The sequence below is a fragment of the Mustela nivalis genome, assembly GCF_964662115.1.
Source record: "Mustela nivalis genome assembly, chromosome: X".
NCBI lineage: Eukaryota > Metazoa > Chordata > Mammalia > Carnivora > Mustelidae > Mustela > Mustela nivalis.
In genome coordinates, this window is record NC_139040.1 from 102,396,691 (window position 1) to 102,415,159 (window position 18,469).

At 37.1% G+C, this 18,469-nt stretch overlaps 1 protein-coding gene across 1 annotated transcript in view; it reads right to left on the reverse strand.

Annotated features, from left to right (window-relative positions):
• Positions 1–18,469, reverse strand: part of CFAP47 (cilia and flagella associated protein 47) — a 525,406-nt gene that overhangs the window by 359,085 nt on the left and 147,852 nt on the right. The window contains exons 27-28 of the mRNA XM_082717915.1: positions 5,370–5,470; positions 648–776 (exon numbers count right to left, since the gene is read on the reverse strand). Of these exons, the coding sequence (XP_082574041.1) occupies positions 648–776; positions 5,370–5,470 (230 nt within the window). The remainder of the gene's footprint in view (positions 1–647; positions 777–5,369; positions 5,471–18,469) is intronic.

Below are 18,469 nucleotides of genomic sequence, written 5' to 3' on the forward strand. Positions count from 1 at the left end.
TATCTACATAATGGCACAAGTACACAGTCATTTAAAAACCTCACAATATTTAATTTGGTTGGTCCATTCAATAAATAGGAAAATGTTCAGTATTACCCATATCCAGAGAAAGGAATATTTGAATAGTTAATTATAAAAGATACTACCAAATTCATATCTTTATCTATTTATGTGTTCATCTCTTTCTAAGATAGGTAATACTGGATCCAGCCAAATAATTGGCAGACAAACCCATAATCTGGCAGATGGTACCTGGGATGTCACAACAAAGTTAAAGGGGCTCGACAGGATATTTAACATTTTAGTTAAATATCATTACTGCATATGCTGGATAGCACATGAATTACTACTCTCAGGTTTTTCAACCAAAACATTTAATAAAGGGAATTGCTCGGTACATATTTTGACCTGGGTGAAAAGTACTGAGATACTAAATATACTGTGAACAGAAAACATTAGAGAATCTCTGTTCCACATCATTGGAGAGAGTTCCCCAAGGAGATGACCCACTTAAAACTAATGAAAAATTCATGTTTTTCTTCATGGATTTCTTCTTACCTAAAAAAGCCTAGTTTTCATTTCAATAATACTAAACAGATCATGTTATGAACTGGGTTTGCTCGGTAAGATATACATTTGCTACATACCAATAAATAATCTTCTCTCTGCAGGCTCAGCATCATTAAATTTAGTAGGAGCAGGAGAGGATAAACCAGGTTCTTGGGAGGGAACCGAAACATTGTCTCTATTCTTCACAGAACTGTCATCTTTATCTACTAATGATACATTGGAACACAGTAAGCCAACAAGCATTTGTGAATTCACTCTCAAATTACTGAACCTGAATTTCATAATTTTCTGTATAATATATATTATATATAATAAATACACACACACACAGAGTAAAAGAAAAATTTAAGTATAAATGTCCATTATACTTAAAATAAGATATCAAGGAAAAGACTGTTAGAAGCTGATATGGTTTTCTGAACTGAATTAATTTTATTCAACAAGGCCATTACTATGGCATATCAAAGGTTTTGGAGAATGACCAATGCTCAACTTCAGGATAAATAAAGATATGTAAACCATTTTAAATATTTCTACACTAAAATTTTTGGATTACACATGGTACTCAAAATTTAATATAAGAAGCACAATCTCTCCCTAGTTAATTTTCTGGAACGAAATCACTGCTTGGTTTTGAGTTGACACCATTTTGCACAGCTTTCAATCTCTATTCCAGTTAGAACTGTTGTATATACACTAGAATTTGCCACCATGGTAATCAACCAAACTAAACTAAAGGCAACGTTAAGAAATGGCAGCATAAGTGAATGGAATATTACTCAGGCATCAGAAAGGAAGAATATCGATCATTTGCATCGACATGGATGGAAATGGAGGGTATTATGTTAAGTGAAATAAGTCAAGCAGAGAAAGACAATCATATGGTTTCACCCATATGTGGAACATCAGCAATAGCGCAGAGGACAATAGCTGAAGGGAGGGAAAACAGAAGGGGGGAGAAATCAGAGAGGGAGATGGACCATGAAAGACCCTGGGCCCCAGGAAACAAACTGAGGGTTTCAGAGGGGAGGGAGGGTGGGGGGATAGGGTAACCAGGTGATGATGGGTATTGGGGAGGGCACATGTGGTGATGAGCACTGGGTATTATTTACAACTAATGAATCATTGAACACTACATCAAAAAGTTATGACGTACTATATACTATATACTAACTGAACATAATAAAAAATAATAATAATAAAATAAATAAATAAAAGGGAAATAAAGAAAAGATAGTATATGTGAACTAAGGCCAGATTATGTATCTACCTATCTATTTTCTGTCTATTCACATATATGTATATGTATATGCATATACAAATACACATAATGTAATTCTGTCAGAAAAGCATAGCCTTTGCAGTTAGAAATTTCTGATTTGAAATCTTGGCACTACAATTCCTGAGCTATTAAACTATGGGGATGCTATACAAGTTCTCTGAAACATGTTTTTATCCACGAAATGACACTTAAGGTTCTGAGTTCATGAATCTATTCTAAGGGTTACTTTACAGGCAATAACACAGATAAGTAAGCTGGCATATACTAAGTTCCTTCCATTTTTTCAATACAAATTCAGTCAGAATTTACCAAAGAATGTGCATATCTCTGCAATACTACACCACAATAGACTTCATAAAAATGAGCCTTAGAAAATTCAATGACAGAATGATTCATTGTGGATGCATTAGGCAATATCTTTTCAACTTACCATAAAATAATAAAAACTTTCTAATAGGGTAGAAACCCACATCTGTACTCCTCAACTAAAAGTAATGATTGATATAAAAGTTTGTATTCAGCGTATTAGCTAGAACAAGTAAATCATACTCCTTTACTTTTTAAAATAGTTAATGTGCTTTAAGATTTCACCTTTACTGAACATATCATACTCTAGAGCACAGGAGATAAGTGTGTAGACTCCAAGGTCTTAAAAATTTGGTTGGAATTCCCTGGAGCAAGCTGCTCAAACTCTTTATGACTCAGTTTCTTAATCTGTTAAGTGAAATTAATAAGAGTATTACACTCAGTTGTTGGGGGCACTAAATGAAATAACAAACACAAGGCGCTTACTTAGCAGAGCACCCTAAGCCTGGGAAGCATTAAATATATATTATAGGGGCACCTGAGTGCCTCAGTGGGTTAAGCCTCTGCCTTTAGCTCAGGTCATGATCTCAGGGTCCTGGGACAGAGACCCTCATCGGGCTCTCTGCTCAGCAGGGAGCCTGCTTCCCCCCTTCTCTCTCTGCCTGCTGCTCTGCCTACTTGTGATCTCTCTCTGTCAAATGAATAAATAAAATCTTTAAAAATATATATATATTATAAATTTTACTCTAGATATTTCTAAAGATATATTAGAATATTTAAAACTCACATCTTTCTATAGTAATATTTACTGAAATTGATGTATTGTTTTTAATCTGCAGATTTCATACTCAATCATCATACCAGCACTAAAATTCTATTCATATTTTTCCTCTTAAAGAAATAGCAATATTTTATACAGTAACTCCTCATTATTTTTTGGAGGACATTGTGAAAAATATAAGAGTGTTCAAGCAATAATAATAGTAGATATGATAACAATAATACAAAAATGATAATAGTAATAATAATAATTTTCAGGTTTTTACTCCATGAGTTCTCACAAAAGCCTTTTGAAATAGATACTGTTAGCACCCATTATTCTCTTACCGTGTACATTTTGTTAAATAACAGATGTTTGAGGATCTGAGAATTAATGATAAAAGCAAATGGCAAAATGGTGAGATTAGAACACAAAATAGAATTTCCACCCAGGTTCTGTGATACTTCATCCACTGCTCTTTCTATTATGTTGTATTATCTGAAATCTGCCCCCACCTAGTACATTAGAAGAATATAAAAATATAACATCAGGATCAGGCAGAAAATCTTTTACATTTTGAGGACGTGTATAAAATGTGTATAAAATTCGGAAGGAACAGTCAGAGAGGTGAGAAGATGATGTGGAGTTCCAGGGAGAGTCTGATGAGAGGTTGGTGGGGGGAGGGGCTGTCCATAGTATAAGCTGCTGCTCAGTAGTGGGGTAATAGTAGTATAATGGAAGAATGTTCTGCCTCACCCCTAACATGTCCTTCCCAGTAAAGAAAGCTATGGCGCTCTAATTATTTAGCTTCCTTTGCTTTTGCTTCTTTTCCTTTTTTTTCTCCCCCTGTCTGGGAAATCAAGTGTTTTATGTGACTGGTAAATGTGCAAAGATTAAATCAGGAACACAAGGCCTAGATTCACCTTTTTTCTCTTTGAGAATGAGCCTATTCAATGAGAGGATATAATCTCTTTCTTCCTTGTTATCATCCTGCACAGGCCCCCAAAGCAGCTAAGAGTGGGGCATGATTTGAAAGGCAAGGTCACTGGATGAAGGGATTCAGATGGAGGGATGGCCTAAATCAGGAGAGGGTCCTGTCACTCCCAGCTTGGACAGGAAAGATGATGGATTCGAACGCATGCTTGGTATTTGGAAATTCAGAGTATTCCTGCCTGATGGTCTTTATTTCTTCCGAAAATTAGAGAAAAGGTCACGTCCTGAGACTGAGGAAGAACAGGACTGAATAGATTTCATAAGAGTGATAAACATTTGAAGAAGCAAGTGGAGAACAGGGGAAAACTGGTTACAAACATGGAAAAGATCTCCAATTCAGCCCTGAAACAAGGCCTTGACAATCTACCCAGACAGAATGATTTCCCACTCCTCATTCCTTTCTCCTCCTCTGAGATTTACTCCATCAATCATTTGCCACTGTGCCTTGCATTTCAAATTTCTCAGCTCAGTAGCTTCTTTCCTGTTTTTCTCAGTCTCTCACCATTTCCCCTGCAGCAACTCCTAGCCAGCCTACTGATCATTCTTTTCCATTTTAATTCAGCTCTCATCCCAACAGTTATTTCCTTTCTAAATCACTGATACTCAGAAATCACAGAAGATTCCCACTATTACAGAATAAAAGGTACAGCCCATCAGACCCCCATGCTTTCTCTAAACTACCCTTTGCCCAGATAATGCTGCTCACGAACATTTGTCAAACTCTACAGAGATGTCAGCTCTTCTATAAAGTTACCCCAGGCACCAAAAGTCAGCATTAGCCCCTGTACCACACCCACACTTCCAACATTACAATGGGCTCTTACTTCAATCTTCTTTGTGTTTGTGTCTTTCACTAGATTTTCAACTTTTTTTTTCTTCTAAAGATTTTATTTCTTTATTTGACAGACAGAAATCACAAGTAGGCAGAGAGGCAGGCAGAGAGAGAGGAGGAAACAGGCTCGCCGCTGAGCACAGAGCCTGATGTGAGGCTCGATCCCAGGACCCCGAGATCATGACCTGAGCTGAACGCAGAGGCTTTAACCCACTGAGCCACCCAGGCACCCCCTAGATTTTCAACTTTTGCAATTAAGAGATAGTGCCATATTCTGCTCTCAAGGCTAACTACAGCTCTTAGAAATGGCAGGAGTTTAATAAATAGCTGTTAATTTTTTAAAAATATTTTACTTATTTGACAGAGAAAGCATGCTTTGCGAGAGCAAGCAGGGGGAGTTGTAGAGGGAGAGGGAGAAGCAGGCTCCCCACTGAGCAGGAAGCCCGACACAGGGCTCCAGGCCAGGACCCTGGTATCATGAGCTGAGCAGACCGCAGACACTTAACTGAAACACCCAGGTGCCCCCTATCTGTTAATTTTAAAGTAATATTATTTCCAGGTGTCAGCCCTGGGATAACAAGAATGTATACAGTGAGAATAGGAGACAATAGTCATATCTAACTTACCATCCTTTAAGATAATTGTTTGCTTATCAAGATGAGTTGCCATATATGGATAAATAGTAAGAAGACAGTTTTCTGCTGTTGCAGTAACTGGAAGCAAAAACCTACAAGTGAAAACATTGCATTTCAATAAAATAAAATTGTAAGATACAGTAAATACAATGAAATATTTTTTAAATATCCTGGATGGTTTAAACGATCAAGACATGAATTATTCATTTTTCTTTCCACCTGTTTTGTTTTTCTTAACCAACTACTATACTATTTTAATGGTTTAAGACTATTTACTTTTAAAGCTTTTAAAGGAGATTGTTAACTTCACCGTCAAGTGTGCTCTAGAATTCTGCTTGTAATTATACAAGGTTCACAAACAGATTCAGGAAGTTTGAGAATTGAAGGAGCCTCAGAATTAATTTACTCACCTTCTTCTTTTATTGAATTCCTGACAAACAGTATCTAGCCCTCCTGACACTACTAGGGAGACACTACCCAAGAGACACTAACGCCTCACGGCCAACCCATTTCATATTCAGAGAGCTCTAACTTCAGACCTTCTGTTTCAGGGCAACACAGAACAAAATCTAAGATCTGATCCCCATTATATACCTTCAAATACTTAAAAACAGTTATTGTACTTTCTCTAGTCTTTCTCTTCTTCAAATTGAAAACATTTAGAGGATTCAAGATTTCTTTCAACTACAAGGTCTCCACAAATTTCACATACCATCTGCTTTCTTCAGATGATATTTTATTTTGTGTTTGTCCTTTAGAGGTATCTGAGAACTGAAAGCAACACTACCAAAGTTATTCAACCACTAGAGTATTAATCTCTTCCACAATGGACACACTATTAAACTATTTTATAAAAGCATTGTGAACTTTCTTGTTAATAAGACTCACAAAACACTCTTAAGATTATATTGGGCCTGTCCAATTTATGCAACAACTCTGTCCTTGCCCAATTTTTTTTTAGAGTAGGTTCCACGCCCAACATGGCGCCGGAACTCACAAGCCCGAGATTAATGAGTCAGGAGTTCTACCAATGGAGTCAATCAGACACCCCCAACTAATCTGTTAACAGAAGTACTATATTTTAGATCTATACCACTATAATACTGGATTATCGGTTTAATTTCTGTATTATAGCAACTATCAAGATAATTTCACTCTTGCATCTGCTATGTATCATATTAGCCCTTCTATGTAGTGTATGGTCACTGAAAAGATGAAATGATGAAATCTGGGTTATAATCCAAGTTGATACAAATAAATACAGGATAGGATGAGACTAAGAAAAAAAACTCTGTAGCTGAAATATAATGAGCTGTCAGGGACATTAAAATAAACATATGTTACATGTAAAAAATTGATTTTGCCCTCAGTTCTGCATAGTTTCTCATAAGGAATGCATTACATTTTTTTCTTTACCTACTGATGTGCATTAAAATATTGCAAACTATACATATTCAACATTGTCTTGTTTGACCAACCCTAATCATTCCATTCCATCATCCTAAACACATGTATCAGATTGCCCTAGTCAGGATTAAACTGTATTTCCATAATTGTTTTTTTCTATAGGATGTCCTTTTTAAAAATGAAATTTAAAATTCCTTGATAGCATGAATCATTACTTCTATATATTATGTATTTATGCTACATGTAGTGATCAATCAAAATTCCATTAAGTGCCCAACTTTAACTAATATTTTTCAGATTAAATAACATAGGTTATCCAAAGATACCATTATCATTGTTACCTTAGATCCCAAAATGCTTTCTGCTTTAACAGTGACTGCAGGAAAAGAAAAAACAGAAAGGAAAAAAATGACTACTCTAGCAAGTGCTGTGGCTACTCTGCCCTTATGTCCTTATCCCTGAGGATGTAATTTCTTTGTGGTCGGCTCCCATCCTCTGGGTGGGTAGAGTTGGGTAACTGTAACCTTCAAGAACCAATGTTGGATTGCTAGAACTGCTGAGAGCTTCAATTGCCTTGGGAGTTTATGGTCGCCTCAGTAATGCCATAGTCAGCACCTATATGGTTCAGGAATTTGAAAGGCTGGTTTGTTTGTTTCAAATAGGACAAAACTCTGCGGTGTAACTTTATCTCTAGAGGATCCCATGGGATCAAGCTGAGGTTGGGACTCTGACTTAAGTTTCATTTTATTTGGGATGACTGATTCCATGTTCTGCTTCCCCTACCTTGTTTATTCCTGGCAGTTCTTCCTTAATAAACCACATATCCATGAATCCTCATCTTAAAGAAGCAGTATCATTTGAAACAATTATAAAATGGTACAGAACTAAAGAAAATGGGGATGAAGTAAAATTCAATGAAATGGGAATAAATATTGTAATTTTTCTTTTTATAAAACTAGTGTGTTGCAGATGATAACATTGATTTCAGATACTCCTCAGAATAAAGAATAACCAATGTATACAAAATTCATTTGACTACATTCTTCTATGGGGCACATGATACAGAAATTACACAAATTGCACAGCATAAGAATATGGACACTTTATACATTAAAATCATTATGAGTAAAAATATATTAAAACAGGGGTGCCTGGGTGGCTCAGTGGGCTAAAGCCTCTGCCTTCAGCTCAGGTCATGGTCCCAGGGTCCAAGGATAGAGCCCCGCATCGGGCTCTCTGCTTGGCGGGGAGCCTGCTTCCTCCTCTCTGCCTGCCTCTCTGCCTACTTGTGATCTTTGTCTGTCAAATAAATAAATAAAATCTTTAAGAAATATTAAAACAGAAACAGGACTTACATTCAATAATATTAATACTCTACACTTTAAGAAAAGTATCTCTGGGAAAATAGGGTACCTTATCAGAGAATAATGGTATTATTTATGGATTCTCTATACCAATCTACATAGCCAGGAACCATTAGTGGTAGAGAATTTACTCTAAAAATACTGAAAACTACAGTAACAGTAAAATGACTATAACATTGTACAGTAACAGTGAAGTAACTCTGACATTATGGATTTTGGTTCCATTTGGAGATTTAAATAGCAATCATCACGCATAGGTGATTTGGAAGAGTTCCAATGAGCAAAAATCAGGATGGACATTCCTGGCAACAGAGTCGATATGATGCAGATGTTGGTGGTGACAGAAATGGGCTTGAACTATTTGTGGCAACTACTGTGCTAGGCTTTTAAAATGCATTATTTCATTTCCATAAATCTTCTCAACAGTCTTTGAGGATACATATTTTTTTTAAAAGATTTTATTTATTTATTTGACAGACAGAGATCACAAGTAGGCAGAGAGGCAGGCAGAGAGAGAGAAAGAGAGAGAGAGGGAAGCAGGCTTCCTGCGGAGCAGGGAGCCCGATGCGGGGCTCGATCCCAGAACCCTGAGATCATGACCCGAGCCGAAGGCAGCAGCCCAAACCACTGAGCCACCCAGGCGCCCCTTTGAGGATACATATTATCAACTTTCTCAGACTTTAGTTACAAGAGCAAGGTCCAGAAAAAGTCAACAATTGTTTAAAGTCACACAATTAAGAAATAGAGAGCCCAGGGACGCCTGGGTGGCTCAGTTGGTTGGACGACTGCCTTCGGCTCAGGTCATGATCCTGGATTGCCGGGATCGAGTCCCGCATCGGGCTCCCAGCTCCACGGGGAGTCTGCTTCTTCTCTGACCTTCTCCTTGCTCATGCTCTCTCTCACTGTCTCTCTCTCAAATAAATAAATAAAATACTTTAAAAAAAAAAGAAATAGAGAGCCCAAATTCAAGTTCAATATACCTGAAGCAAAGCTATGCTCTTGGCCACTGCATAAGAATGAATGGTTAGCTTCCAGATCTGGCTTGCTGCACATATGCTCAAAGTTACCAAGTTTGGATAGAGTCACATATATTATGATATATGTGATTATGAATAAACAAAAAAAAAGAAATATTTTTTATCAATTATCTCATTAAACAGCATGCATTTTAATACTTCTAGCTGTTCTAATAATGTTAAATTATATAAATTCTTAAAAGGAGCTGTTTTCAATAAAAGCCTTTTCTGGAAGCTGTGAATATCCTCCTGGATTCTATGGAAGAAATTTTTTTAAAAGATTTTATTCATTTATTTGAGACAGAGAAAGCATGAGAGAAAGAGCATGATAGAGGGAGAAGCAGACTTCCTGCTGAGCAGAAAGCCTGATGTGGGACTCTATCCTGGGACTCCAGGATCATGACCCAAGCCAAGGGCAGAGGCTTAACTGACTGAGCTACCCAGGGACCACAAGGGAGAAATATTTTATTTCAGATGCTCTCCTAAGTAAACCATAAGCAACACTTATAAAATTGACATAAATAAATTCTCCTGTTGGACACATGAAAATTCTTACAGAAGTGGAAAGTTTGCAGTTGGGTATGGAGACAAAAGGTATTGCTGTACCCTAGGGAACAATGCAAAATGAGAGGATAAGGAAAACTCTGACTGCTTTCTACCTCCCACTGTTTTAGATACGACCACCATGCACAAACTATGAATACTTTAGTATGATAAATCAATCAGTAAATGCCTTAATATGTGGAAAGTCAAATATGGAGTGCACAATTTATTTTTATCCTTTGTCATTTTCAGGTTCACCTGAAATTTCTCATTAACGATTTATTTTTCCTCTACCTCAACATTTTACTTCACATTTTTCTAAATTCACAGAATTGAAAGACTAGTAAAATAAACATATATGTACCCTTCACTCGGTTCAGCAATTACTATTTTGCCATATTCATTTCTTTCTTCTATTTAAAATTTATTTTCTTAAAATGTGCATGTACAAATTTATCCCTAAATATTCAGCCTGTATATGCTAAGAACAAGAACATTATTCTATAACACCATAATCGTATCATCACCACCATCAAATTTAACATCAGTGTAAAAGTATTCTCTAGTTTACAATCCATGCTGAAGAGTCCCAGTAAATGCCAAATTCCAAACTAAGATTATGGATTGAATTTATTTTCATTTAAACCAGGACAATCTCCCAGTCTTGTATGGTCCTTCCTGGCATTGACATTATTTTTAAGAGTCAAGGCCAGTTGTCTGAAATATTCTGATTATCCTCTCTTGACTGGATAATGTTTTCTTTCTGACCAAAAAAACTTCGTATGTGCTGTACCATGGTTCTCATTTCATCCCACCAGGAAGTAGAGCAGGTCTGTGTCCCTCCTCATTAGTGATACCAAGTCTAGTCATTTGGTTATGATAATATCCATCAGATGCCCTCATTTTTTATACCAACATTTAAAATATATAATTTATATATAATGAAATCCATCTTATTAAGATATATAATTCAGTAGTTCTTAATATTTTACCAAGTTGTGTAACTGATGTGTAACTTTATTTATACACAAAAAGGGTGGGTATGTTTATTTAAATACTTACTGCTTACCATAGTTAGATAGGTCAATCAGCAGGACTTAATATATATTTATAACAGGCAAGGCCATCCATGATGTTGCCAGAGAGAAAAATCTCTCTACCACCAGTGAGGACATCAAACATCATTTTGTTAATCATTAATAAAGTTACAATTTTTATTTATTCATCTTTAATAGGTCAAAACAGAGTGAAAAGATTCTAATGTGATTCTCACCTGTTTTTCAATATCCTTCTTTGAGTGGAGGGAAAAGAAATAAAATTATAACTTCTCTTCTGAACATTGCAATAATCCACAATATATGTTACTTGCAGCCCATTAAGGTGCTAGTACACTAAAACTATCTCCATGATAACACGAAGTCACACAAAACAAAAAGCTTACTTTCATTAAATTCTTTCTTTTTTTTAAGATTAATTTATCTATTCAAGAGAGAGACGGCACACATAATCTGGCGGGGGGGGGTGCGGGGGCGAGGAGGACAGGCAGAGGTAAAGAATCTGAGCACAGAGCCCGTCACGGGGCTCAATCCCACAACCCTGGCATTACAACCTGAAGGAGTCAAATGCTTACTTGACTGAGCCACCCAGGCACCCCTCGTTAAATTATTTCTGGAATGCTGTAGTGCACATTACTTTAGAAGACAACCATGATCTAGCTAAAATGAACTAGGTAATTTTTATAGATTAGTTTCATTTCATGTCTTGGAAAACTTCAGGATACATGTGTATTTTTAATGAACCTAAAAAAAATAAGAATTTGAAAGATCTAGGCTCAATCAATTGTAAGGAAGAGTTTTTGTTTTGTTTTGTTTTGTTTTGTTTTATAAACAATAACACAGACTAAGATCAGAGCTGGTCAGAGTTGGAGGCTATCAGCTCTGTGTCATGATAGAACCTCCTCCTTATGAAAAATCATTTCCCTATCTGACCAAAGGCCTAAAATCCCACCATGAAATATGTATTGGTGTTGGCTAGAGCAATGCAATACAGAATATCTGTTGATTAGAAATTAGTATCTTAAAGGTTAAAGATTAACAGCTAAGCAAGGGGACACTTATTTTTTTTTAAGATTTTATTTATTTATTTGACACAGAGAGAGAGAGAGATCACAAGTAGGCAGAGAGGCAGGCAAAAAGAAGGGGGAGCAGGCTCCCTGCTGAGCAGAGAGCCTGATGTGGGGCTCGATCCCAGGACCCTGAGATCATGACCTGAGCAGAAGGCAGAGGCCTAACCCACTGAGCCACCCAGGCACCCAAGGGAACACTTATTACAGAGCAACTAGGATATGATGAAATGAGCCACAAGGGCTTGGGGAACCACGTGATGGTCTGACATCACTTTCAGAGAGAATATGGCTGCAGAGGATAAGGTAAGCTGGGAAGTCCTGGCAAAAAAGAAGTGGTTCCGAGGGGAAGGGAAAAGTAAATTAACCAGGAATTACCATGTATGAAGTACAGCTGGTCCCTGACTTAGATGGTTTGACTTATGATTTGTAGATTTTAGGATGATGCCAAAGTAATACACATTCATTAGAAACCATACTTCAAATTTTTGAATTTTGATCTTTCTCAGGCTAGTGACAGGTGGGACAATATAGTTAGAACCATTATGTTTACCACTTAAAGTATAGCATTCAATAAATTACATGAAATATTTAATACTGTATAATAAAATGGGCTTTGTGTTAGATAACTTTGCTTAACTGTAGGCTAATGTAACTGTTCTAAGCAAGTTTAAGGTAGGCTAGGCTGAGCAATGAAGCTTGACAAGTTAGGTATATTAAATGTTTTCAAGTTATGATATTTTCAATTAATTGTGGGTTTACTGGGGCGTAACCTCATCATAACTTGAGGGAGATCTATGTAGCATAAAACAAACTATAGCAAGCTACAAAAATTGATGTAATTTGCACCTAGTTCATATTCATATATGCTACTTTTAAATTTAATTCCATTTTAAAGGTTTGTTGATGTCAGGCATTGCCACTGGTCACCATGTCCTTATATCGATTCAGTCAAAATCACTCTTTCCCATTCCCCGCTTTACTACCATCACTGAAATCCTATACCTCTTCAAGCCATCAGTCTGAGATAGCTGCTTTACTGGTCTCTCCATTTCTAGTCTTTGTATTTTCAGTCTCCCAACACACAAATATCTTCTCCTTTCATCTAGCTCCTTAAAGGCAAAGACCAATATACAGCATATGAAAGATACATGCAGGGTGTCTGGGTGGCTTGGTGGGTTAAGCCACTTCCTTCAGCTCAGGTCATGATCTCAGGGTCCTGGGATGGAGCCATGCATCGGGCTTTCTGCTCAGCAGGGAGCCTGCTTCCCTCTCTCTCTCTCTGCCTGCCTCTCTGCCTACTTGTGATCTCTCTCTCTCTCTCTGTCAAATAAATAAATAAATAATCTTAAAAAAAAAGATATGTGCAAGTTGTGACTACATACATGGATGGATGGATAGACAGATGGATGGATGGAGTGGCTGACATCCTCATTCAAGATCCATTTGAGCTAAGAGAAAAGATTACTTCATAGCCCTCATGAGGGAAACCACAAGTATAATATTTAACCTCAAATTAATCATAGGCTGGGGTTACTAGAAGAAGACAGTCTGGGGTTTAAGAAGTTTATTAGAACCAATACCTATGTAAGAAAGAAGGAGGAAGCAGGTTGGAGAATAAGAGCAAGAAGATGGGTTGCAAGGTGTGGAGAACAGGATGATATAGAACAGCCATATTGGCCAAGTAAGGCTTTGGTCGACTGGGCAGGGAGCTTTGGACTGCCCTTCAGAGCTTCTGGCATTGGGCTAAACTGTCTGGCCCCCTAAACTTGCCTGAGTCAGTCAGGAAATGCAGGTTGCCTGCCGGCTGGATCATAGATAACCTTAGGCCAAGTGGAGCTAGGACAGGTTCTATAGGAGCTGACAAAAGGAAGAAGTCAGCTAGCTTCAATCCATACAGTTGGACAGCAAATTCTACCTTGAAGGGCCACACAGAGGTGCAGTTCCATGTATTCCATACTAATCAACTCACCTTTATTTTGATTTCTGAATCAGAAAAATCTACCAGGTGAGATGATCATCCAGAACAGCAAGGTGGACAAACTGCTAAGCCAAAACTCTCAGTGTGTTTTACAACAGATGAAATACGTGTCGGTCAATTTAAGCAACTCTGCCTAAGTAAGGAGAGGCTGAGAGACCAGTCAAGGGCTTCGTACCTCCCCTAGATCCGTGAAGTGCTTCAGAGAACACGGGTCTTGAGGCACATGTTAGAATTCTACTGACTACAAATGTGAAATGCCCTTTTGGTCAATTTTCCCGATGCCCAGCCCTTATCCTTCAGTATGAATTCACTGTATATGTCACATAGCACTCATCTTCAGCAGTAAGTCTCATTTGAATATCTAATGGCCAATGGTATGGTATTCAAAGTTAGGGTTTCATCAAGTGGGAACCAACTGAATGCAAGTGGACAATACTCTTATTTTTAAAGTAAAAGCATGACTGTGTCCTCTAAGATTCATTATAATATTTATCTTCAAATAAAAGCCAAGCATTTAAATGGTTAATTTTAAGAAGCCCACTAAAATTCTGAAATACTATTATTAAGGCACTTTATCAGTTGCTATTTGGTTTTAATACTGAAAGTGTTCAGACTATAAGTAGAGGTCAAAAACTTTTAAATAGTAAAATTACATAAAATTAAGCTTATTAAAATAAGACAGTTCAATACATTTAATCAACAAATTAAAATAACAAATGTTAGCAATATTGTTAGTTTTAAGTTGAATGCAAATTAATAAACAAAAAAAATTTTAATCAGTTGTACCATGTTCTGCATTTGTTTCAACTTGAGGGAAATAAATGAATTTTGACTTCTAATAACACCCTCTATAAACATAAAGCATAAGTTTAAATAGCACCTATCTAATGTGAAATGCTCAAAATTAGAGAGAGCAATAATTATAGAGAACTAATGGTCACAGAAATTAAACCAGATTGTGATGCAAAAGAAACACACAAGAGATCTCTGGGGGCATCAGTGATGTTCTATTTCTAGACCAGAGTGGTAGATAAAGGTGGGGGAAATCAGAGGGGGAGGCAAACTACGAGAGACTGTAGACTCTGAGAAACAAACTGAGGGTTTTGGAGGGGAGGGGGTGGAAGGTTGAGTATGCCTGGTGGTGGGTATTAAGGAGGGCATGCTGGGTGTGGTGCATAAACAATGAATTTTGGAACACTGAAAAAATAAAATTAAAAAATTTTAAAAATTTAAAAAATGTGTTTACAATGATTTGTTAAGACGTGCAAATTCATTTCACATAGTTTTCTCTATGTTTTTTCAAGAAGAAAAAAAACCTTCCCGAACAATCAAAAAAGCAACTTATAAACCCAAATGCCCTCAAACTGGTACTGCTGTGGTAGTTGAAAATTCTCACCACGGAAATATCATTTGCACTAACTACAAAGTTAGAAGTGATTGGAAGTTTCTTTGCAAATGTGGAATCGATGCTGGCATTCAGAAATTGGGAATGTGAGCACAAACATCTCCCCCATATTATCTCCAAATCAAGGTTATAATCAGGAAAGACAGCAAGAAGCAACCATTAGTAGTCAAAAGAGAAAAACCCAATATGCCATATCACGAAGTATGTGACCAAACCTCTTCTTCTTAGTAACAGGTCAACAACACCAATATGCTTGTTTGTAGGAATCGAAAATGCAGAATGGACAAACACAAAAATCAGCATATGTTTAAAAACAAATCGAAGGGGGCACCTGGGTGGCTCAGTAGTTTTAAGTGGCTTACTCTTGATGTGGGCTCAGGTCATGTTGTCAGAGTCCTGCGACTGACCCTGTGATGGACTCCATGCTCAGCAGGGAGTCTACTGGAGATCTCCTCTCTCTTCTCCTCTTCTCTGTCTGCCCCCCCCACCACCTTTGTCCCTGGCACACACTCTCTCTAAGAAATCTTTAAAAAATTTAAAAAAAAAATTTTTAATAGAATAAATAAAAACAAATCCAAGGATTCAAGACAAACACATAAAGATAAACATATTTGAGCACCTAAAGGAACATTTCCGAAAGCTGGGGCTAGGGAGCAGAGTCATCCCACCTCCTTCCACCTACTGAAATGACAACGCCCAAGCCTGCTGGCGGAAGTTGGGCACCAATGTCAGGGCCTTTTAGGTCTCTCAGAACTTCCAGTGGAGAAGGCCAAATCTCCAGTTGCCTAAAAGGCTCAACTGCATGAAATGCAATTAAAACACCAAGAAGGATTTATAGAATGTAAAATTTAATAAATTTATAGAATGTAAAATTTAATAAAATACTGGAAGGAGAAAGAGCTGTTCCTACTTGGGTTGGAGTCTCCTGTTGCCCAGGATCTATCTTCTTATTTACAGACACAGAATCCCCCTCCCAAGGGTGGACAGGACACATAGCCATGTAGGTGCACACTCTTGTACTAGGTTTGAGTCAGTGACATATTGGCAAAGGTGATGGGTACTTGTTCGGGTTCATCTCTTTAAAATTTCTGGCCTGTGCTCTGAGCATTCTATTCCATTAGTCTAGAGATAACAGCAGTAGACTTCAGAAGCTGTACATTAAAGATAATGGAGCTAGCCCACAAGCCCTGGATTACCTCACCAATTCATTCTGTTGTGCGACATATGCAGGACAAACCCACAAACTAACTAGGCACAATATTATCTTAAAAACAAGCTTTATCTATGTACACATATTTGTCCATACATACACACATAGGCTTGCAAATATTTGTATGACCAAAAGTAATATATGAAAAGACACTGCATTTTTAATACAATATGTGATTATGAATGTAGGAATAAAGGTGGAGAAGCTAACTATTAGCATTATTTTCAACTTTTGCATTGTTTGAATTGTTATAATAAGCATGCATTCCTTTTAGTTATTTAATGCCTGATTTTCTATGCAAAAGCTATCAATGTAATAGCAATCAAATATTATAATCCTGTTATGGTATTTTCTTGATTAATCAATTCATATTTACAAATAGGTAAAGAGCTGAGTAGCGAGACAGAATCTGAGGAAAGAGAGGTGGAGAGGACTGCACCAGTAGGTCCCAAGGTAGAAACCAACTGCATGCGGATCCAGTTTCTAAGGTCTCCATGAAGACCAGTAATCAGGCAGGGGCTCATAACAACTAAGGGAAAGACAAAAGGAAAGACACTGGAATTTCCTCTAAAATGAAAAGTCTCTGCACAGGGCAGAGACTCTCCAACCATCACTGGCTCCAAAGAGAATGGGGGTAAAGAGAAGGAAAAAGGACTGTGGTTAACTTTTCTTCCTCTAACCTGTGTTAAAAGCACTATGATTTAAATATTGCTATTAAATAATGGCAAATACATTAAAAGTTTCTGGGCTTTTGAAATTTCTATACAAATTTTAAGCATCACCATTTTGCTAAAAGTGAATGATAATAAAATCATAATTATGAAATTTTTCTGTTGAGAGTTTTTTTTTTAAAGATTTTATTTATTTCTTTGGCAGAGACAGATCACAAGTAGGCAGAGAGGCAGGCATAGAGAGAGGAGGAAGCAGGCTCCCTGCCAAGCAGAGAGCCTGATGCAGGACTCGATCCCAGGACCCTGAGATCATGTCCTGAGCCGAAGGCAGAGGCTTTAACCCACTGAGCCACCCAGGTGCCCCATGTTGAGAGTTTTTTTATAATACACTGGCATCCTATGTTTTGGTTAAATGCAAATAAACGCTCAACTTTATATTTGAAACTCTGCTATAATCCTATGCTCTGGCTTAACAGGTCTACCATAAAAATAATTTTCTTCATAGAAAGAAGTTGCCATTACAAACAGCCTTCCACAGGGCAAGGTCAAGGGATAAGGAACAGACAATTACATCAGAACAAAATACGGCTTATGAATTCTACTCCCCCCTCACTGCATATTCTATCTATACACACAACACACAGTGTTATATAGAACCCAGCACCCCAAAACATGACAGACAATGTTTCAGGGCAGTATCCCAACACTGTTTTTAGTTATGATCTATTAAATGGTTATGGAAATATTCTTGAGATTTCTCATTGCCTGCATTTCAGCAGCCATTATGCTAAAATTCTAGATGGCTCATTGTTAACAGGCAGCAAGTTTGTGCTAAGAATGGAGACTCCGAAAGATGAACATGTCCTAAATAACTGGTCTTCTTAATACGTAAGGGGCGTTTTGATACCCTTGCTTCTAGCTATCTGGTAGTGTCCCATAAAGGTTCCTGTCTCATTTTATATACTTACTTTAAATATTTAAATGTGCATTTAAGTGTATATTTACAAGCTTATTTTAATATACAAATATCCCAGAAAGTCACATACGAAGCAGATATTAATTTACATTAGAATTATTAAGGTCATATTAGCAACCTGAATGTATTAATGCTCTATGTGTTTGTCTCTGTGGCTGATTCATTCTCTGTTAATCTCCTTTATGTGATGCAAGTTCCCACCCCTTCAAAAGCACTAAGGTGTCTGGAAGAGGCATGCTAAGAAGTACTAGAAACAGAACCAAAATTGCCAGGTGCACACTACACAAATACCAAATTATGCACTGAGTAAAACAATAATTAGAATCACATTTCATTATTCTTCATTTCCTTTTTATTGTACTGAATGCTTTAAAAATAATATTATTTGAATTTACG